The sequence below is a fragment of the Toxotes jaculatrix genome, chromosome 5 (assembly GCF_017976425.1).
Source record: "Toxotes jaculatrix isolate fToxJac2 chromosome 5, fToxJac2.pri, whole genome shotgun sequence".
Taxonomy (NCBI): Eukaryota; Metazoa; Chordata; class Actinopteri; family Toxotidae; genus Toxotes; species Toxotes jaculatrix.
The window spans coordinates 12,522,193-12,546,384 of NC_054398.1; the positions used below are offsets into that span (position 1 = coordinate 12,522,193).

Consider the following 24,192-nt stretch of genomic DNA (forward strand, 5'->3'; position numbering starts at 1 on the left):
TGTACAGAGTTCATTTTAGTTAACCTTTGGTGATAAAACCTGGCAGAAAATCAGGACAGATCACACTACTGTTGCTTGTGCAGATTCTCTGAATATTGAAAAAGTCTCTATGCAATGTTGCACTTGTATTTGGGGTGAAAGAAGGGTTAGACTACCTAATACTTCCAGTATACTAGGTACCTGTTTTGAATTGAAGCTCACATGCTGAAAATAACCTTTTGGATTAGTTTTAATCTAAAGGACCATCAAAAGGCAAGGGGTCTCAAAAATGTGAGAATATGGGGCAGATATGGCAACACGCCCAACTAACAAATCATGGCTCTGTCTCTCAGTTGTTAAGGGCAAACTTTAAGTAGACATCAGTCCCATTTCAACACAGTAATAAAGAAACAGTTAAGTAAAAAGCAATGAGAACTAAACCAGTTCTACCTCTCTCCCTTTCTCAAACTTAAAACTGATCACTGTATTCATCATGATTGCTTCCCACCTACACCACTCTTAAAGGACATCCTGATCCAACTGTTACTGATGGACACCATATGGACAAGGCCCCAGGAGTCAGTGTGTGCATTTGTGCCGATTTGCTTGACATTGGTCAACAGAACGCCAGACTTTATCGCACTTATTTTGTGGTGGTCAGCTTTTACAGCATGTGTCTTGCATCTTGTGGCTGGTCGCGCAGTTGCTATTTTGGGGTCATGTATTCTGTCATCCATAGTGTTCATCCACCGCCAAGTCTCTAGCGAGTGTGTCTGTGTGTGTGTTTGTTTGTGTGTAGGTAGTGGTGTCAGGGGAGCCCCTTGGGGAGAGGCAGGGCAGTCATTGCCCGTAGCAGCCCTGGGGCAGGGTATGGCCATTCAGGACACGTGTCTTGGGTCAAAGCCAACTCTCATGGTGGCTTCCCTCACCCTGTGTCCTATAGTTCCCTCCCATCTCTTACATGTGACTGTCCCGTCCACACTGATGTACTGTATGTTGACCTCTCTTTAACCCCAGTGGCCCCAGAATTACTCTCTGGATTTTATGTTTTTGCATATCCCTTTTATTCATTTGTTTATCTGCTGCAGTTTCTCCCTCTCTTTCTCCTGTTGTCTCTCAGTCTTTCTCTGTCTGTGTCGCTCCCTCTCTCTACCTCAGTATTTTGGCAAGGTTGTATTTCTTCATTAGCTGTGCTGTTGGGGGGGGAGTGGGGGAGTCCCAGGGGACGTCAGAGTACATTAATTCTCATCAGAAGGCGAACAGAGCAGAGTGGAGGCTGGGAGCTCTGAGCTGTGAATGGCACTGGGCAGCTGTCTGAGTCTACCACCACTCTATTACTGCACGTATGTCTTCAGGCATAACACACCCAGGAGTACGCACACACAACACGCACATGTATGTGTATGCATGCGTGGACACACATAGAGACAATTCTGTGCAGCAGAAGCATACACACACACACACACACCCACACAGGTCTGTAAACACACAGAGACAAACAGACACACACAGTCATACACACACGCACAATAATGCTCCTGCAGCGTGTCATTGACAGGTGAAATGTAATCAGGGTCCTTTTCTTTTCCTTCTCTCGTTTCTCACTCCCTTGCTTTTAAGTGCTTTAGTCAGTGGCTTTCACGCTGCTTTGTGTTCCATTGACCCCGATTTTGCTTTAATTGCCTGTCCTTTGAAATGAAATTACCTGGATATTGATATTGTTGAATGCAGTGCAATTTCATTGGGATGTAATTGATGGAGGACGGCGCTGACAGAGTGCCCCCAATACAATTTCTACTGAACGGTCCGTAATTAACACATGCAATTTGTTTTCACTTGTGATTTTTTTTCCCACCACGTTTATCCTGTTCTGATTTCAGGCATATTGTGTTTAATAGGTGGTCTGTATAAATACATGCAAGCCAGATCATATTAGACTACCGTTCTTTCCTTCATTATAATGGTGACTGTAAGAATGTTGTGTATCTTTGCACACTTCACAGTTATGCAGTTCTGGTGTGTGTGTGTGTCTGTGTGTGTGTCTGTGTGTGTGTGTGTGTGTGTGTGTGTGTGTGTGTGTGTGTGTGTGTGTGTGTGTGTGTGTGTGTGTGTGTGTGTGTTTGAATATGGATCAGGATGAGTGGTGCACACATATCTGTACAGCATGTGTGTTGTCTGTGCCAGTTTTCCTGTTGCCAATAAAGTGCTGTGTTAATGACCAGTAGTCTGAGCCCAGCTCACACAGACAATCTCTTCTGCTGGCCCACATTATCATAGAGGTCAGGGGTCATACCCAGGGGGGTTATTTAAAGTAAATATATAAACTGATGTCTCCCTGTTTGGTAGTTAACACCCTCGTTTGACCAGCGCTGAGATTGCACAGTGCACACAGTGTTGTGTGAGGTCTTAATGTGGAGAGAGGGACTGTGGTACGCGGCAATAGGCCTATTAAAGACATTCATTAGACCTGCGCTTATGAGAGAGGGACTAACTGGTGGGCAGTTGAATTAACAGGCCTTTTACATTACAAGCAGACTCACCAGAGGCCCATCTTAGCTGCGTGGGGGGAAATCGCTCTACTGGCCAGAGAAAAGTTGGTTATTGGAGTTTTTGATCACAAATTTGTGATATACTTTGAGTGACATACTGAGTTTTTTTTAGCGCAACTTCTGTCGTTACATTGTAAAGTCCCAACAAAGGAAGCAAACTTAAATCTTAAGAGGTGTAACTGGCATAGAGACTAGTTTACAACAACAGCTACAGTGAAAGGTTGAAAAGTTGGGTCAAAAGTTCATGTGCAGCCCCTAGCCAGTTCATTTGGGACAGAGCCAAGAGTTTTGCCTTGTGTAGCACAATTTGTACTGTACTTCACACTCAACTAGACAGAGGAACACTGGGCCAAAAACAACCAAAGTGTTCTGTCTGCTTTTAACCTGAGAGCAGTTTCAGAGCAGTGGCATTGCAGCCTCTGTGGTGCTTCACTCTTGTGTCTAGTTTTATCAAGTTTAAGTGCAGGCCAGAAAAGTCATTTATCTACAGAGGTGTTTTTCTACCAAGCCATTAAGTCAGACTTCCTTACCTTGTTGTATTTTGGGTGGAAATTTAAATATCTTGCTGCTAGTGTGCTCTCCGTAATGTGCTGAGGTCGGCATTCTTTAAGTTGACTTGTGACTAGGTTTGTGCTCTTTAATGAACCTTGTGTGTTCGGAGGCCTGAAGGTGATCGTACAGTGCACTCCTATGTAATAGCATGGGATGGCTCATTATAGCAAGGCATAACAATTCACACATTAATTTTCCAGCATCCAGTTTTTAATTAATCCAGTAGGCAGTCTTAAACACAGGGTACACAAATTGCCTTCGGCCTCATAATTAATTCTAATGGAAGAAATTAAAAATTGGTGGGGTGTGTTTGGATTGTTCGGCTGTGTTACTGTGGTTTCGAGCTCGCTGGAGCGGCGCTGTCACCGACAAGGATCTCTCACTGCCCTGACCAATCCAGCAATCTTCATTCACTGGCACGCGAGCAGGGAGTGTTACTCATTCGCCCACACAAAGTCTCCAAGAATGGAAATGCGTTGCGTGTCTGTGTGTGCTAAAGCATATGCTTTTTAAATTTTTTTTATTTTTATTTTTTTTACTGGGCCCTGAATAAAGGCAGTTGCTTTTTATATCATGACTTGTGTGCGAATTTCCTTTGATCTGCTCTTTTCTGCACAGCCTTTCTGAGTCGATCTGTTGGTGGGTTTGGTTACTCAGAGTAGTTACACAGAGCCTGTATCAACACCCATTACTTCCACCACCAGCGTGTGTTGAAACGGTTTGAGATTGCTTTTCATTGTGTTGTTGCTCTTGGATTGCAGCCAGCTGTATTCAGTATCTACAGTACCTGTCGAGCCATGGGGATTTGCACTGGAAACCTCTGTATCATATCAACATTACTGATGCTCTGTCTCTGTAGACCTCTAAAGTCTACCACACTCTGGAATAAGACACCCTGTTTGCTTTCTCTGCCTTCGCCTCTCACTATTCCAACCTTTTTTTTGTTTCCTCTCCCCATCTCTCCTTACTAATTCTTCAAGCTAATATGGAACAAAAATCTCCCTTTTATGCAGCTTTGTCTTCTTTTTCGTCACAATTTATAATCAAACATTTTTTTTTTTCTGCCTTCCTCCCACCATAGACCCGTGCACATTCTGGTGTGTAATGCAGCAGTGTGCACTCAGCCCTGGAGCCTGACGGAGGACGGCCTGGAGTCCACCTTCCAGATCTGCCATCTAGGTCACTTCCTCCTTGTCCAGTGCCTACAGGATGTGCTGCGTCGCTCGGCCCCAGCCCGTGTTGTGGTTGTGTCTTCAGAGTCTCACAGGTAAAGACAATAAACTAGGTAGGCTGACTAGTTTGGTATCAGTTTATCTGCGTAGTCTTAAGAGACCTGTAAGTAAGACCAGTAAAATCAGGCTTTACTTCAGGTGGAATTTAAAATAGAAAGGATTTTTGCTTTTTCAGTGAGTATTAAGCATAACCTGCTTTCTTTTAGATAGAATGATTAGCATCCTAATTCATTATTAACAGGAACATATTTATTTTTCTTCTCAACACACACTCCGACACAGTAAGCAGTGTTTTTTTTTTATAGTGTAGCTACAGTACCACGCTATTCTGTCATCTTCAGTTTTATATAAAATATAGTTTTGCATTAGTCCTGCTTTACTCAACAGTAAATAGGTGATGTGATAATTAGTTAACATTTTGATGCACTATTATACCCTCCGTCACACCAGTTTCTATAATGCAAACCCCCCCCATGATTGCCAATCGCAGTTAAGTCATATTAAAGTCACACATATAGAGTTTAGGCAGTAAGACCCTGTCTAATCCAACAACTTTTCAACTCCAGTCATGCTGTTATAGCCGCTACACTGGCTAGTTTTCACTACAAACTGATAGATCACACTTAATGCGTATTGTCAAACATGACAGCCTCACTCACTGAAAACTCATTTCCCTCCACACGCTGTCACTATGAATTAAACGTATCATCAACATGATGGATGGACTTATCAGCTAAAATTTACTTTGATCAAGTATCTGCTCCTTTCTGTGTGACCCCCTGACTCAGCCCCTTTCTCCCTTCTTTTCCCTCTTTTTGTCATCTCCTGTTTTTCAGGTCTTTTTGTTAAGCAACTCCGCTCCATAGGCTTCTCTTTTTCCTGTCATACAGTAGACAAGCATGATGTCTTGCAGTGATCTGTGAGCCCAAGCTCTGAGCCATGTGGTTCAGAGTCAGTATGTGTGTGTGTGTGTGTGTGTGTGTGTGTGTGTGTGTGTGTGTGTGTGTGTGTGTGAGAGAGAGAGAGAGCGACATTGATCCGGGCTTCATGCAGTGAGACAGCCAAGCGGAGTGATTGATTGGAGCTCTGCAGAGTGACCTGAGACAAGGAGAACATACGCAGAGTTATTCTAGCAGATCAAACAGCAGCACTATTACAGGGGCCCTCATATGAGTTATGTTATACAGACTGCCATGCATGAGAGCACAGGAGCAGCGGAGGGGATGGTTTGACACCCAGATTCACTTGGGGTCACGCTGCTATTACATGCTGTAGGAAAAGTAAGAGGAAGAGAGAGTAGAAAAAGCTTATTGAAAAAACGCATGTCATGAAGTGAGTATTGACAGAATATGATTGATGCAAGACTTGCTTACACAGTAAGAACAGTGAGTTCACACAAGTTTTGGTGGTGTAAAAAAACTATCAGGCCACTATTTGAACAGGCAAAATGTTTACCATTCATGCATATTTCAAGGCCTGGAATGGTCAGGTATTGTCCTCACTCTTTGCCCTGCAGCTCACTCTCTCCTCCTTCACCTCCCAAACACATACACTCACCTTTCCTTCCCTCCTCTGCAAGCAGCGGTGGCTTTAACCCCATCAAAGAGGGCTTAGGCAGGACCAGAGAGAGTCAGTTACACACTGACACAGACTAGAGGCAGGGGAAGAAGGAGCGAAAATAGACAATATCTTATATTACATCTTCCATTCTGTCCACCTCATTCCAGACCTATATTACATCTTTTGAAGTTGCTCCCTTTTGTGTTTGTGTTATTTTCAGTTTCCGCTGATTTCTCGTTTATTCACTTAGCCTCCCCTCACAAGCGTGTGTGACCCCTGACCTGGCAACATATTGTATTCCCTAAGCCCCTTGTCCGCTGGTAAAGTATTGACCTATAAGGGGACAGGGGTGGGAGAGAAGGACACACGGGCAATTGCTGGACACTTTATCAGTTTCCACCATAGGGGCTTACTGTGGAATTGGCCCAGTACAGGTTTACTTCGCCCTGGTGCTGCATCAGATCTGGTCAAACAAGTAGAGATAATATCCTTAATGAAATTACCTCCGATAGATCAAAGCTGCAACTTTGACTTCATACTTTTATGTGCGGACAAGATATTTTCGTTACCCAAAATCTTTATATTTTATTATGCCTGTTTATGTGGATCATCTGGCAGAGTAATTCATTGACCGTAATATCACTGTAAAACCTTTTTCAAGTGTAACTTAAGTATAACATGTAAACAAATTTAGGAAAAAAAAACTACATTTGGTGCTCAGGCAATTGATTTATCAACCTCTACTTGCTAAAGTAGTTATGAAGTTGCAGCACATGAAATGAAAAGCCTGCAGATGTTGTAATTTAGCCAAGCAAGGATGTTGCGGAAGGCGACAGTAAACAAGAGGCAGCGAGCTTGTAAAATCACAACAAGGAAACCAGGTGACATTTTGATTGGTTGTTTTCTAATGACTGGATTAATATGTAGGATGTGTTCCACCGGTTTGGAGCCTATCTCTCTCTGTCTCTCTCTCTCACTCTCTCACACACACACACAACACACGTGGAGTGTAGTTTTTGTGTCCATGTATTGTGATGTTATTGTGTGACTGCATAATAACACAACGAGTAGTGTAATGTTTAAGGGGCCTTGTCAAACATCTGGAGTTTAACAGCTCTGTCGCAGGCAATTAAAGAACATCATGTCATGCCTTTGATTTGTATGCAGCCAGCACCACACATCTGCTGATAGAAAGCCTACACACAGGCAGACACATATATACACACACATACACACTCTAACTACGCGTAATCTGGACCATGTTTCAGGTTCACAGACCTGTTAGACTCCTGTGGCAAGGTGGACTTAGCCCTGCTGTCTCCCCCGAAGAAGGAGTACTGGTCCATGCTGGCTTACAATCGGGCCAAACTCTGTAACATCCTCTTCAGCAATGAGCTCCACCGCCGCCTCTCACCTCATGGCATCACCTCCAACGCAGTGCATCCTGGGAACATGATGTACACCTCGATTCACCGGAGCTGGTGGCTGATGACCTTTCTGTTCACGCTGGCCAGACCTTTCACCAAGTCTATGGTAAGGGGAGAAAACAAGTTGGAAAAAGTGTTATATAAGCTTGTGAGTGCGCAGCCTGTATCGTGACCTGAGGAAGAGCACTTTATTATATTTACCTATAGATGTTGGTAACACCAGAATGGATTGGAACTTTTCATTCCACCAGAGTAGCTCTGTAGCTAGTTACATTTTTTTTTACATGGACAGCAGGTCAGTGAATTCACCACACTATACTACGACCTCTTTTTTCTGACTCTGTGTCCCTTATTCTGCCTATATATTTGTCTTGGCACGTTCCTGGGAGTTTGGAGAGGAAAAGGATGGAGAGAGGCTGATCTGCTGAGTGCTGAGGGCTCAGGGAGAGAGTCTGGGTTTCACAGATAGAGAGATATTCTGTGGTTTGTTTTCCTCTTCCTTCTGTCACTGTTTATTTAACTCTGAGAGCCCGTTTCCCTATCCTTTCACCAGGGTAGGTGATATTCCAGATCCTGTGTACTGCGACTATTAGGTTACAGTAAATGCACTGCGCAAACTCAAGTCTCTTATCCTGTGCAGTCATGTACTCTAGAGTACTAAGATAATAAGCTCTCTGTCAAATATGTTTTTACCATATATCCTGTTCCCGTCAGGAGAACCTATTACCAGATATTTTCACATGCAAGTTCTGAGTCTATTAGTAGGCTGACCCAAACTTGTTTTGCAAAGACGTGTCTGAGAGCAAATATACAGTAAAGACACTATGTCCTCACAGCCTGTCTTAGAGAAAGACAAAGAGAGGAGACCAGGTGCTGCGCTGCAGGGACCTGTGTTTTTTTTATTTGTTTACATGTTTAATTTTGATGCAACACAAAAGCGAGATCCCTCCAGAGAATTGATACTTGGTCACAATGGTGGTGTTTCACGCTGTGTTTTTGGGTCAACAGGTAGGGTGTACATTGACTAACTAAACCCAGGTAAAGGTCTTGGGACATGAAATAGTCTCTGGTGGGGAAGGTGCTAAAGTTGGTTCAGGAGATACAGCTGAATCACATACATGTAGCTGGGCTCACCTCCCTAAACAGTGCTAGCTCTGGAAGCAAACTACTGCATGGGGCCTGCCAGTTACACTCTGTCCTTATTAAACACCATGTTTGAGTATAACCTAGTACATTAGTGTAGCTGGTACCACACCCTTAGACAAAGACTCCAGCTTTGGAGTTGTATCATCCGGTTGCAGCAGTATGTCTTTCTCAAGCTACTCTCAGCAAGGAGTAGAACCGTTAACCATAACTTGGGTTAGCGGTTGGCAGAAAAGACACTGAGGAACTAAAACCCAATGGACACAATGTCTTTAGAGGATGTAGAGCCTTCCCCATCTCGCTGGTGGAGTGGACTGAATGGTGATCTCCACTTCAGAAAGGAGGGTATGTCTGATTCATTGGCAGTTGCCTATTCAGTCAACATGTTTTTGATGGACTGAGGGAAGATTTATGACCATATCCCTGGGAGGTTCTTGTGGGGTTTACAGTAGAAATATAGGGAACCAAGGCCATTGCTATTTTGTGGATAGAATTTCTAGATGCAGCTGAGGAGTGCAGGGTGTCATCTTTGGTGATTCACAGCTGCATCTGTTTTTGCTTTCTGCTGGTAATGACATTTCTTTTGGCTTCACCAGACTGTGACCTCCAGTGCACACTGGTGATTTGCAAAAATGTTTCTAAAATCAACCTTTTTGTCAACTGTACCTCAGTTGACTCCCAAAGTTGGATATGCATCAACTGAAGTTAATGAAGCATTTTTAATTCCATTCAAAAGTTTTATTATACAGTGTTTGGATTAGAGCTATGTCCAATACATTTATGTTTTACTGCCAAGAGATCTGATGATATCAGAAGATATAAGCAGACTTATTGTTTCCGGTCAAGGTGTCCTGCTGTGGCAGTAAACTCAATAGTGCAGCTCAGAGTGGCAACTGTTATGCTTATGAGGATACATCTGCATAGTTAGTGAACAGTACATGACTGCATGTACTGCTATGTATGTGCAAGACAGTGTTCATAGCACATGTGTGTGCTTATGAGGTGATATCAGGTGCCCGAGGTTAACGTCCTCGCACACTTTGGATGTGAACTATAAAATCCAGCTCCGTGATTTATCTTCATCTGTATTGCGTCCTCTGCTCTGTAAGACTTTTCAATGGATAGCAGCCCTCTACCCTTTAGGCTCCATGACCTCCTAATATATGCTTTAGTTTGACTATTACATCTTTCCATTAGCCGCTCTTCATAGTTTATCAATTTAGTGTTTGCACTGAAGGGAAAATGTGATGTGTTGAAAGGCAGCGTGGTGGAGTTTTAGTGAAGCGTTATTCTGATCCATCATGTTTGACAGACACAAGGCCTCAGGCCATCATTTGTCTCTCCTCCCTCTGACATGGGATGAGAGATGAGAGGAACTGCTCCTCAGCACCTTTCACAAAATGCCAAGCTGAACATTTCCTCCATTTGACTATTTCTGTCACAAATCACTCTCTTTTTTCCTTCTCTCTTTACTTTCTCTTACATTTTTCTTAGTTCTTTTTCATCACCTGCTGTCTTGTTTCCATCTTCAAATTGCGTTTGTGACAATTTTAGCTGGACCAAAATTTGTTAAACATGCTTTTTAATCAGATGATTTGGAAGTGTACCCTAGAGTGGATGACACTTCTATGTTCTTTGTGTGTCTAAGGGAAGGGTGTTAACGTTTTGGATGTGGGCACACAGATGCAATTAGCAGAGTGGTTTCTCTTCCAGAATGGGGCACTGGCTTTTCCACACGTGGTTAATTAAACGTAGTGTAGATATTAGTAAATATTAAAGGACAAAGGTAGAGCTAGTAATTAAATTCTGGTGTGCTGACACAGCGATTAGCTAAAACTCATGTCTGATAAAGGCCACACGCAGACACACAGCCTTACACACAGAGACACACAGAGATACACAGGCACACCCTTAAGCTGAGCATTTGCTCTTATTTAAATCTGGGGTTGATAAAGCCCCTGAAAGTGTATCCTCTTTAAAATCCCACTCCTCACTCCTTCTGCCCCCACATTAAGGGCTTAATAAAACAGTGATATTATTTCAGTTATTGGTTGCAGGGATATGAAGATGGTATCGCTTTAATTGCTTGCGTACGCTTGCGGGATCCATGGAGATTGTTCTGGGATGCAAACATAAGCAGAATGTCGACTCCAAAAAACAATCACAAAGCCCCCGTGTGTGTTCTTGCGCAAATAACCAGCCTCTCATTTAAAACACAGGTTTGATTTATAGGAGCACAGGTGGAGTGATATACAGTTGCCCTACATGAGTAGACACACACACGGACAAGCACACATACAAATTCACAACATGGAGACTACTGAAACACCTGGAGCTACATGTGGTCCTAAATCTTTAATTTGATTGTCGTAGTAAAGGTGAGGAAATGTCATGTCAGGCCATGCGCTCCGTTATTTTATCAGCATCTCACTTTTACACTCCACTTTTATCTTTTAATACTGCATTTTGTTCACATATTACCAAAAATATATTTTGACTTCCTATATTTTGCATTTTTTGTGTTGTGGATTCTACTTAAGGGAAAAGAAAGTTCTCTATTAGCAGGGTGCACAGCCCACTCTGCTATTGATGTAGAGAGCTGATTTCATTTTGCTGAGTTGAGAAAGGCATCTATAAAGAGCCATGACATTTTAATCAGCCAAACTATCTCTCACTAACATCATGTTCTCCTCCCCGTGCCTTGATCTACTTATCAGAGATTGTGCGACCAGGCCTGTAACTCCTGTTTCTTTAATTCAGCGTGTTTAGAGTGGGAGTTTTCCCTGTGCCCTTTGGTGTGATTATCAGTGTTGAATGATCTGGCCTGCAGTGGTGTGTGTGAGTGTGAGAGAAACTAAGAGAGAGCAAGTAAGGCGAAAGACAGCCGTTATCATAGTTCTGCAATTTAGTTGCAGCAATTTAATGCTGAAAATTTGATTGACTTAGATTTTGATTGATTTTTTTTTTTGATGTAGGATAGTGAGATTTTCAGGCCTTTCTTGTTCGTGCATATGCTGTAAAAGTTATTAGATGATACACTTTGAACTAAAATTCAGGTCGGACACACATTTAGAAAGCACATAATGAATGTCAGTGACCATTGCAGTTATTAGTTGGGCTGTAACCTTTGTGAAGTTGTCACCGTTTTGTCACGCTGTAACGCTGACCCTGTGACATTTTGTTGACTGACTGATTGCTCCCTCAAGATCAGTGTACCCTCAGGCTCTGAGCAGCTGGGCTCAGCCTATACTCATCAAATCTATACCTTAACTATAGGCACAGACAGCGCTGAACTGCGTGGAGATCAGTGTGGGCAGTGGCTCCAGTACCTCATCATCCACTATAATGGATAGAAAGAGGGGAGGGGGTTGTTATGGGCACAGGCCTAAGAGGCTCTGCTGGTCCAATCAGACACTTCAGTCCCCCCGGGGGCCGGTTTCATCAGCGCTCTCGCCTCGTCCCATGCTTCTTAGCGTTTTAGCATGATTATTTTACCCAGGATCCTGCCTCCGGCACCAGGCCACCTTTTTACATATGCACAGTCTGAACTTTTGACCAGGCACCAGCAGTCAGGGCTTTATGAGAGAAATGCTCGTTCAGTCAGGAGTAGTGGGACTGCTAGTGCCTGCTCTGCTGAGCCTTGCCTGCTGTGACCAGGAGCGCTCCGCTGCTCCTTGGGGGATAACCCCAGAGACAGGTCCTGCGATGAGGAAGACATCAGCATTACCATATAACAGACGTACAGTAAGGTGGGGTGGTCGATGCTGTGTGTGTGAGCATGACAGCCACTGTTACTTCTGTCTTCTTTATCAGTTTCTCTCCTGCAGACAGACATAAGGTCAGGTGCTCTATCTGCTATCAGGTGCAGCACACAGATGTGGTGGCTCTGCTAGGCACCCAAGCAACCTGTGTGTGTGCCGGTGTTGTGTGTGGTGCTCAACCATGTGGAAAGAAAGAGGAGCAGAGGTCCCAGTCTCCCTGCCAGCCCCCCTTCTCTTCTGTGGGGTTAGATGAGCTGCCAGGCCCTTGTAATAGAGTCCTCTTGGATGATTAGGAGCTGCACAGGGGTGGGAGTGGGGGTGGGGGTTCAGCCCCAGCCTGACTAGCTGGAGATTTTGTGTAGGTTTCTTCTCAGTGGTGTAGACAGAATATTACACATTATGCCAATTGGTATGAGATTCACATACTCAAAGTGAACATCTGATGATGCACCAATTTCCTTTATACACCATGTTTTAGATCATTTTTGAGGAACTAGATGTAATTCTCCCAGACATCCCCTGCTGTGCTGTGGGAGAGAGAGAGAGAGAGAGAGAGAGAGAGAGAGAGAGGGAGAGAGGGGGAGAGAGAGAGACATGGGGAGAGAGAGACGTGTTGGTGTGGGGATGGATAAAAGCATACAATCCCATTTGGCTGTATTGACATGTGTGTTCCTGCCCAATCCTGTTACTGGGATTATTGTCCACGGAGATACCATTTCATTAAAAAAACCACACACACATGGTCAGATACACGTGCACACGCACAGACACACACAGAGGGGGAACAGCGATGGCCTGAGGCCTGGTTATGTGGTCCATTGCACAAGGAAACTGTGTAAATGGTTTATTGTGGATGAGTTGATGTGATGGAGAGCGTGTCTGGATCAATAAAGAACCAATCAAATGCTGACAGTCTGCTACTGTATGCAGTCAGTCATTCACCCCTCCTACCTGCGTACAGTTATACAACATGAGTGTGAAGGAGGCATGAACAATATCCCTGTTGAAAGAAGGAGAAGTTAAGGAAGAAAGTCATTTTTAAGAATCAAACCTTTCAAACTGAAATCTTGCAGCTGTTTAATGCTACAAAATAGTGTCATCTTCTAGATAATGTTCCCTTTTCTATATTTCTCTGGTACAGTGCATGTTAGTTTTGCCTTTACCTCTTTATAAGAAATCTGTCTGTGACAGCCTGAGTTTGTGAAGAAACATTACTTAAAGGCCTTAAACCACATCCTCCCTGCTCCTCCAGCTCCAGCTACAGACACCTCAGGGAGGCCATTAGGACGTCTCCCCAGCCGAGGTTGTCTGAGTCTGGGCTGAGTCTGAGTTGGGGCTGGGCTAAATTACCCCAGAGCCACAGGTCAGAGCCAGCTAGACCCTCATTGCCAAGGGACTCTCTCTCTCTAATAGAAGGGATCAGAAAAGGCCAAAGAGCCAGAAACTGACCTGGCCAGAGAGACATCCTTACTTACTTACCCTCTACTCTTCCACATTGCCTCCTTCACCCTCCAACTCTCTTACCTTTAGAACTTCTGAGCTTTTATTCCTGTGACCCTCAGAGAGGAGAGAGATGTAACCTATCACCCCTTCCTCAACAGCCCTCTTCTACTGCTTTCTTGCCACTGACCCCCACCCACCCCCACATCCAAACACGCACACACTCACACACACACACACACACACACACACCGCTCCCTCCCCTCTTTGTTGTGACATGGAGCTGATGGACTATTTTTCAAATTGATTTCAAAAATGTACATAAGCAGCCGATCCCCTAGCCCAGATTACCTATTGATTTTTAATATGAAAAGCTCATTATATAAGCAGGAACTGCAACACAAAAAGCTAGCCAACCTTTGCATAAATCCTTTAATTGAATTTCCAGAGCCTGTGGTTCTACATTTTTTAATTAAATCCATTTCTTTTTTTAAGGGTTGCTGTGTAATTTGCATGCTGTGAAGTGGGTGCTGTCCCAGATAAAGTGCCATTGATCCTTATTAAGGCTCACCTCTGGGCTCGCTGAAAACCAACCGCAGAAATTAAATGTGCTCATGGTGCATACACTTATTGCCCGCATGATAGGATTAGAGGCAGAGGGAGAGAGAGAGAGAGAGAGAGAGCGGGTGAGGGAGTGAGATAGAGATGGAGAGAGAAGGAGTGATGGGGTAAGAGGTGGGGAGAGAAAGGGGGGAGAGAAGGGGGGGGGGGGGGGGGGCGTATTATTAATAGTTGTTCATATTAATGTAATATTTCACCTTTCCTCCTCTGGGGTGAAATTGTGAAGAGCTTGTTTATACATACAGCCTAGTCCGGGTGTTATTTGGGTTTCTCATCAGACACACTCTGGTCTGGTCTGTTGGTCTGTTGGGAGTCGCTGTGATTTCACAGTTTGAAGGTAGTGTTCAAATCTCTTACCAAACTGACAGATATGGCTGCATGTTCATATGTGTTTCCCGTGTTAAACCAGTTTTTTACATATCTTTTTGCTCCTGATACGTGTAAATCGCTCATTTCATATCTTTCATTGATCTTGTGGAGGTCAAGATTATTAGGAGGTCAGAGTCTGCAATCTTTCTAAGTAGAAGGCATTTAACTACCTATTTAGAGATTAAATGATACTTCATTTTCTTGTCCTTACCCTACTTAGCATCAGGTAACAGTGTGTGTGTGTGCACACGTGTGTATGTGAAGGTGTAGGTGTGCGCGAGCAGTGATTTTTATCCTGCATTTGTGTTCTGTGATCGCTGGTCAGGCAGGCCTCTCCTTCCTTGTCTTCCTGTGTGGCTATATGCAGACGGTGGAGTAAATCAATAGGGATTAACCTGTGACCCCAGCCACATACTTATAGCCCGGTCCTCACTGCTCACACATCTCTCATCAGTTTCACTTAAACACTGCACCTCACTCAATAAGGCACCGCACGCTAATTCATTTCAAAGATGGAGAGGCCCCTATCACAGACCTCTCTTACCATGTGAGTGTGTGCTCACACACACACTCATAGACATTAAACATAAAAAAAAAAGAAAAGGAAAATATTGACCCTCTCAGGTAACATCGGCAAAGACAAGATAAACTTTAGGGCTGCAGCATCACAGACTTATCACCAGATTTCTTTTACATATACGTACACACTCGGTGAGAGGACTAAAACATTTTCCAACTAATACATTTTTTTCATCATTGGTTAATTTGCTGATTATTTTCTTAATTAATCTGTTAATTTCTCTGTTTAAGAGTGTAAATAAATAAAAGAGAACAGTGGAAATATCTGCCACCATTTCCCTGTGACCAAGGTGATGTCTTCATATATTTAGTTTGATTCAACCAACAGTCAGAAACTCAGGTTGCTGTCATAGCCAAATATTTACATCGGAGAAGCTGGAAGCAGTGAATTTTTGTTGCTTATGCTAAAAAATGCCAAAATGATTAAGTGATCATTGTATTTGTAAACTTACATTTTAAAAAAATTGCATCAACTTATCTTTTCAAATAGGCCTTACATTGGAAAATTATTATATATTATTAATGTTTTGTTATATTTTGGGTGAACTGACCCTTTAAGTACTTACTACAGCTTTTTGCTTTTCACTGAAGAAGAGATGTCAGAAGGTGAAATTTTAGTCCATAAAAGTTCCTAAATTGGGGGGAGTTGCCTGGTTTTCTCTCAACACAAACACCCACTTTCTCTCCCCGTCTTCCTCTTGAAATATTGACACCGGCTGACTGATTGGTCTGATATCTCTCTATCTTTTGTGTACATGTCCATGTGAAAATGCGTGCGTGTGTGTGTGTGTGTGTGTGTGTGTGTGTGTGTGTGTGTGTGTGTGTGTGTGTGTGTGTGTGTGTGTGTGTGTGTGTGTGTGTGTTGAGCGGTGCAGTGTCAGCAGTATGTGCTGCAAGTATTGACCCAGGCCTGTCCTCTGCTCTGACTGGCTCTTGTCCCTAACTTGTCATCTCTCTCTCTCTCTCTCTCTCACTCTCTCATAGTGGATCTCTTGGTTGATCTCCTTGCGAGCTGATCAATGTTTTGCCACCTTTTAATAGTCATAAACAAAACAACAAAGATTCTGTTCCTCTTCATTCTGCTAGCATTGTTCTTTATCAAATTTCAGTGTGAGATTTGTGTTTCTTTTCTGATAGCATTATGCCGCATTACATGCATAGCATTGAAACACATTCATCAGATGGGGGTCAGAGATGTGAATGACCTCAGTAATGTACAGACTAGTACCTGAGAGCTCAGCGATGCTTTTAACCCACATACAGTTTCACATAATGCTCGTCACTGAGTGATGGTGGAAGGTCAAATCACACGTAGAGGAGGGTGCCTTTTCTCACGGGACGATCCTAAATACTTTACGAAGAACGTCTCACTTCTCCTTCACCTGATTGTATAAATAGACTGATGATTCATTTCATGTATTTCACATTTTTTGTTGTCAACATTCACCCTGTTTGCATAAAAAAAACCCCACCCCATCACTTACATCACTTTCTCTTTCACTCTTTTAGTGCATCTCTCTCTCTCTTAGGTGGGTAGAAACACGCAGTAGCTGCTCACTGAGGTATGTGAAGGTGCTGGCCAGAAACAAAAGGCTTTGATTTCCCTCATTTCATTTCATAATGCAATCAATCAGACTAAAACAGCTTGGTTCCTTTTCTGTCCTCCCCTAACCAACCATCCATACATATTTACACACACACACATACTGAGCGCCTCCTAAATGTATGTGGAGCAAGTCATTCCAGTAGTGGGGACCCCCACCACCCCACCCCCCCTTGGGGTTAGACCACTCTGTGTGTTATTGATCGCATTACTGTTGCATGTTGTGCTCAATCATGTGTTCCATGCGTCTAGCGCTGTCCTCTCCCACCTGGCCCATTAGATTAGGCTAATGCATTCAACCATTGATTAGTCATTACACTCAGACCTGATCAGCCAATCGTCTACCTGGTTTGACTCTACTTGACCTGTGAACCCCGGCTCTCATGTCATCCCGCCAGCTCTAACACGTTAAAAAACACACACGTAGCTCACAGCTCTATCTGATATGTAAGCCGCGTTCACTACCTGTATGATATTCGATACTGATATAATTTCCACACCTCTTCTAATCACATGCAACAGAGAGCTATAGATTGGATCATTGAGCATAGAACCGACGTACCTGCCATTGATCTCAAAATTGACCATAAATGAGCTTGTTGGTCGGAGTGCGTAAGAGCTCCTTACAGAAGTCACAGTGAAACTATGATGTATGAGATGTTTGTGTGTTTTCATTTCTTTCTCCACCTACTGTTCCCCCATGCCCAGCTTCCATAAAGCTGTCCCCCCCGTGGGTGCTCACTTATTGTACTTTACTACAATTTTGAGGTTCTTGTACTTTGGTTGATTTCTTTTCTATTCTGCTTTTGACTTCTACTCCACTTCATTTAAAGGGACATATTGTACTTTTTAGTCTTTTTAGTTCACCACCACACCGCTAGTTAATCAGCAGATGAAGATTTTACGTATAAAACATAGGAACAGTAAATAAGATATGATGAATTGCATAGATTAAACTAAGCAAAACTATATAAAGTGGTTAAAAGAGTGCTCCACCAATTTAACTTTGCACTTATTATACTGTCAGGCTCAAAATTGACACTTAAAAAACATATGAGAATTGATGCAGCAGAATGGAAGATAAGGTCTTTTTATTTTTTTTTATTATACTCATTCTTCTTCCTGGTCAAAATCTGGTGCCCACATCACCCACAATGCAACTTGGCTGCTAACAGTTTGGTCTGAATTTCAGATGGTGCTGAATTTCAGATGCTTATAACTGCTAATGTAGCCCTGAGCTGCTTGCCTCAAGCAGAGATGAGGAGCAGACTACAAAGGTCTGGTAACTTCACTTGTTTCATTACTTCAGGCAGTTTATCAGATTTCACACTTTGAGCCACAAAAAGTTTTACACAACTTTTTTTTACATGCGTGACTCTCCAAGACGTGTAAATAGACTTTAATGTGTATCAGTAATAATCATCCAATTATAATATATGTAATATTTTAACTCTGACAGGGTTTATTTTGCTGCATAGTGAGATTTCCTTTGCTTTTAATTCAAGTACATTTTGCTGCTAATATTTTTTACTTTTACTTAAGTAAACTTAATGGACTAAGTTTTTTTATTTCAGTACTGTTGCTTATAGTTTAATAATCTCAATACATTCCTCCACCACGGGTTTCGTGTCCCTGTGTGACCAAGCCATCCAATGTCAGGAGTCTGACCTTGACAGTTGTGCTTAAGAAATAATAAGTCCCTCCCCATTCCCATCCTCCTTATGTGCTCTTTTCTTTCCTTTCCTCTCTCTCCAAAGTATTGAGTCAGTCTGTGAGAAATAGCTGTTTTAGGGACAGGCCCATTGATAAGTGTGTGTGTGTGTGTGTGTGCAGTGTGAAGCACTGAGTTGAGTGATTGGGGATAGATGTCCTTATTGGATATGAGCTGGCTACTCCGTGGCTCTGCATTAAATTTGTATTGAATTGGAAATTAATGATTGGATAATTTTATTGATGTTTCTGGTATTGAACATATAAACAAAATGTTCTTTTGAAGCATTGTGTCAGTGTTGCACCCCGGGGGGAGGGATCGGTCCCAGTTGTGCTTAAGAAAGAATAAGTCCATGTTAAGTCCATAGTGTATTGAAAAAGAGAGCGAACGGATCGATGGGGACTTGGCGCTTGAGACACACTTTAATTGTATTATTTTCTTTCAGATTTCTGCCCTCCCATATCCATCTCAGCAGAGCAGTGACAGATTTGATATGTATTGCCGACATTGTCATGAAGACAGATTTGAATTTATTGAACAGTTTCAAAAAGGAATGTGTTCTGCTTTTATTAGAAGACATATAGACCATAGTTATAGTGTAGTGTTTGACAAAGGGACTTTTTTTGTATTTTCTGTACATTTTTTTTGGGAAGTTCTCTGATGCCTTTTTTTGTGTACGTTAAATCAATGCTGTACCACTGCTGCTTGGAAGTCTTCAGAGTCAGACACGTACAACTTTCTCAAAGTGGAGATGGACTGTTTCTTTTACTGTGAGTCGGATGGGAGCAGATCAAAGAGATGAGAGATGGCGAGACTCTGAGTGGAGGAAACTTGTTTAATTAAAATGAAGCGATGAAGGGGGGGGGTGGTAGAGGGATGTTCTTTGATGCATGCTCTGGATGCACCGTATACGTTATGCAGTTATTACACATGATTTTTGTTTAAGAGGTTCCAGCAGGGGGTGGGACAGTAGGAGGTGTTGCAGACACAGGGAAGGAGAGAAGGAAGGAGTGAACTTGATGAAGTTTCTGATTATCCCACCTCCTCTGGCACAGGGAAGAATTACTGAATGCCATTTGGGTCAGTGCTCTTTATGGAACTACATTTATGAAATACATCTCTCCCCCTTTTTCTTTCTCTCTTTCCATCTCTCCCTCTCTGTATCTCTCCCTTCCTCCCTCCCTCTGCTCTAATTGGAGATGCAATAAAGGTGTGTGGGGTCAGTGGTTCTTCAAGGTGAGGCCGCATGTGCGTCTCACTCTAATGTCCTCCTCCAGACACATGTGGAAACCCACAGAGTAGTTTCCCACCTCTCCAATCTTACATTTTCTGCCTTGCTCACAAAAACCACAGGCCTATAGCCGTCGTCTGCACCTCAAATAACTTAACTCATTCCGCTCGCCTATTCTGTGGTAACTTTCTTTCAATAATATATGGCTCTATCAGTCTGTAGCTCCATGCTTCCTGCCCTACCCTCCTCTCTCAACTTTGCTCCGTGTCCTTGTGCCAACCTTTTAAGCCAGAGGGCACGCTGTGGGTGAATCAGAGACAGAGCTTTGCCAACACACCCAGCGGGACAGGCCCTGCCAAGGGTGCCAAGGCCTCGAGAGGGAGAGAGAGAAGAAAAAAGGGAGGATCTTGGAGGGTGGGAGGAGAAGAATTTGGAGTGAATGAAAGAAGATGAAGAAAGAAACTAAAAACAACAAAATAAAACAAGACTTTTGATGTGGGGAATATAGAGTTTATATTAGAACAAGGAAAAGAGAGTGATCATTTCTGCCCTTTCCTTCCCTGACTCTTGTTTTATTGTGAGTCAGAAGAAAGCCCCAAGTTCACAATGAAGTACAAGCTCTTTGTCTGGTGATCACACTAACCAAGTACCATTTTAGGCCAGTAGGGGTCATTGTAGTTCAACTGACTGAGCAGAGAGAGCCGATCAGGGCATATTGAGGCTGCGGGACAGAAAGCTGCGGTTCATTTGCTCTTCAGTCACAACTCTGTTATCGCAGGCTTTTTTTTTCTCCATTCTGTTAGGATTTCTGATAGTAGTAGGATGCATTTAATCGCTGGTGACCTCTGCATGAGGCTTTGGGTCATTTTTATAGGCTTGATGCACAGTGCACAAGTCAGTGAAGTAATGACGTACATTGTTGCTAATGGCACAGGGCTTTGATTTCCTTGTAATGCTTTAGCACAAAATAACCAAAGTTAGGAGATAAAGCTAAGGTTTGCTCTCGTGAATGAACAACACAACACCGTCTGTTTCAACTGCTGCTTGAACAGTTGGTTTAGTGCTTGGGTTGGTAATTTAATGACCAGGATGAAGAGGCCTTTGCAAAGTCTCTGCCTCCAGGTATTGTTTGAGACGCCATTGTGGAGGAAATAATTGCAGAGTCTGTACTCTTTAAAAGTCTTCCTCTTTCACCAGGGTTGTTGTTTTGGTGAGGACAGAAAAACACTTGTACACTATTTCTCTCTGCGCATCTATTCATGTTTTTTTTTTTTTTGCTTCATGCACAAACACATCTCTGAGACTGTTTAAATATGCTGGGATGGATGTAGCCTTTTTTTTGGTGAACACTCAAAGACAAATTATATTATTATTTTGTTCAACATTTTTGTAGAAGGTCAACAAAAGTGACCGGGTGTATTAATTGTCAATGTTTTATTTTTGTTGAACTTCAACTCTGTGCTCATTTAAACCGCTTATTCTCCACCCCTAATTTGTTTATACAAATTAAGCTTGCCACCACTGCCATTGACCTCCAGTAGATGAATATTAGATGAAGCAGCAGCCAATATGTGAATAGCTGAGTTCAGGACAGCAACGATTTTAATGGCAGCGAGCAGCCATTAACAGTATATCTGAAAATAGACAGAGGATTTTCCATAGATCATTAATGACGGGAAATCTATCCCTCTTTCCCTTCCTCCATTCTTTCGATATATATACCTCTTATTCTATGTATTTCACCCATGTCATTTTTTTGTTTGTGCTCAGTGTATTTTAGTGTCACATCACTGCTGGTTGCTACACAGCTCCTTCAGAGACAGAGGCCTTCCAGGGCTTCCTTTTAAAATGCATCAGATATTTGAATAGAGCCCACTAATGTCTGTTTAGTATATAATCCACGTCCCCTCCTCCCATATTCCTTGTTATTCTAGTTTAGTGCCGTAATCAAGCAGGGCTTGCCAATAAAGTTTATTGTACGGAGCTAAGTGTCAATATCACACACACACCCAGGGCAGAGAGGTCCCTTTAATTAGAATAGGAGAGAGAGGAAGCTGTGTGTGTGTGTGTGTGTGTGTGCGTGTGTGTGTGTGTGTGTCAGTGCATACCTGTATGTGTGTTTCTGCATGTGTTTATATGTATGTTTGGATTTCTTTGTTGATTTTAACCATCAGAGACTGTAAATGCCATTCAGTGTTAACTGCAGGCCTGTTCTTTGTAAAAATGACAGTGTGTGTATGAATAAAAAATGTGATGCAGGAAAAAAAAAATCATAAACGTGACACCAACATCAAAAATTTCACTGCTTTTATGAACAAATCAATTCTACCTTTACATGCCTATCGAGCCTGGATGTTTTGAATCTATGTTGAGACTGAACAAACAATAATCCCCACTATATGAAGTATTGATTAGACCTACTCCCTCTCTGTGTGGCTTTATTAAAGGTACAATTGTAAAGGTCTTTATGATGATGGTATAACGTGACGGGAGAAAACTTTCACGACGGCTGTGTACCAGCTCCAGGTGAAAACAGGCACTCTCTTTTTTACAAATGAGCCACACTCAAGGTATTTATCAACCTTTTCTTTAGTCTTCTCTAGAATATTACAATGAAAAATGTTGACATTTTCCACAGCCATTTAATTCAGTGTAATATTTTTAAATTCAGGAGTAGAAGCTGGTTTTCATTTTTCTCTCTGGCTCTATCTCTCTCCACTCTTATCTATTTTCCTATTAGGCCACTTACAAACAGCCTGGTTAATATGTAGAATCAAATTACTGATATGAATTCTTTGATAAAAGACTATTTGAGCAAGGGCAAAATTGAAAACACCTCCCACTCCTAAACACAGAGTCCCGCGGTGGTGAGGGGCGGGTTCGCAGCCTCAATCAAATAGTAAAACACAAAACCATTTCCCATTACAATGCAGAGAGATTAAAGACAGATTAAATGTACTGTATGGGAGCCGGGGCCTGTGCCAACCACTGATCGCTGTCTACTCTGACGGGGAGAGGAGAGGAGAGGAGAGGAGAGGAGAAGACGAGGAGTTGATGAGACAGGAGAGGAGAGAAAAGGAGAGGAGAAGAGAGGGGAAGAGAAGAGAGGAAAGAAGGGAGGAGAGGGGTAAATGCACGGTGCGGTGAGGGAGAGCAGATGGAGGAGTAATTTGCGTGGGTTGTGGTAGATGGGGGAAACATGGCTGTGTGTCAGTGCTGAGCGATGCCTCCCGTTCTGAAAGAAATCAATTTAGGGCGGGACGGGGATGCTGTGCATACAATAATTGAATATTACTGCTTACTATCTCCTTCACATGCAACTACTCTGCTCTGCACCGTGAACTGTGTGGAGAAGTGAATCAGGCGGCAGAGTGGGAGATAGGGGTTAGGGCAAAATATTGAAGAGGTTCAAGTACTGTACAGATAATAAGTTGATACTCCAAATAATCTCTTCAAGTTAGTACATGATTGAGAAGAGGAGCTGCGAAGAGTGTGTGTGCATATGTGTGTGTGTGTGTTTGTATCTGTCTTTTCAGATTCTCTGCCTGCCAGCGCTCTCTCCTCTCTCTCTCAGTGTCCATCTGTCTGTCTTGTCTGTCTGTGCGAATCTGGACCCTGACCTATCAGATCTGTCAGTTCTGTCTGGGCCACATGGCATGATCAATAATCACAACTGTTAATCAATGAGCTTTTAAATAAGCATCGACCCTGCTTACAAGGTTATCCTTGTTTATTGGTTTACATTAGGCTAAGTAACACGATCAGCTGGTCATAAGAGCAGATATGAGCTCTCATTTTCTCACTGAGAAAAACACGCATACACACAAAGTACATTTTGGTCTATATCTAACACACTGTGCTTTGGAGCGTTTTTGGTGGAATGTCATTTTCTGGTTTGCATAATTTGTTTTTCTTCATTATAGTCAGTCTCTGCTAAATTGCGCTGTGTTTGATATATTGATTTGGTTAAAAGCCCTGCAGAAGGTCTGTTTGCACAGGATGCACTTGTGTCTGTTTTTTTCACTTTCTGGACTTTTTCTGTGAGCATTCTGCATTTCATAAACAAACAAACAAACAAAAAAAGAGGAGAACATACATCTCCACCTGGGATTAAATGACAGAAACTTTTCTATTACTGCAGCTCACGATTAGTCCTGAATTGATTAAATCAAAGTTAATTCAATCTTTAATTTGTGCCTTATTTCCACATGGTTCCTCTGTACAAACGCTCATTAATTCTTTGAAATTACATCAGACTTCTCTGTTATACTATCATTTAATCACCTCTGAACATAATAATCATCCATATATCATAACGAATGATCATGGAAACATTTAATTAGGATAATTACTCATTAATCCACCGAAGGAGCGTTTTTGGAAGGTGCCTTGCAGATTGTTTGCGCAGTTTGTGTGTGGATGAGTGTGTGCACAT

The 24,192-nt window shown here is 42.6% G+C and overlaps 1 protein-coding gene across 1 annotated transcript in view; it reads left to right on the forward strand.

Moving 5' to 3' along the window:
* Nucleotides 1-24,192, forward strand: part of wwox (WW domain containing oxidoreductase) — a 123,349-nt gene that overhangs the window by 34,819 nt on the left and 64,338 nt on the right. The window contains exons 7-8 of the mRNA XM_041037892.1: nt 4,162-4,347; nt 7,141-7,405. Coding sequence (XP_040893826.1) covers nt 4,162-4,347; nt 7,141-7,405 — 451 coding nt within the window. The remainder of the gene's footprint in view (nt 1-4,161; nt 4,348-7,140; nt 7,406-24,192) is intronic.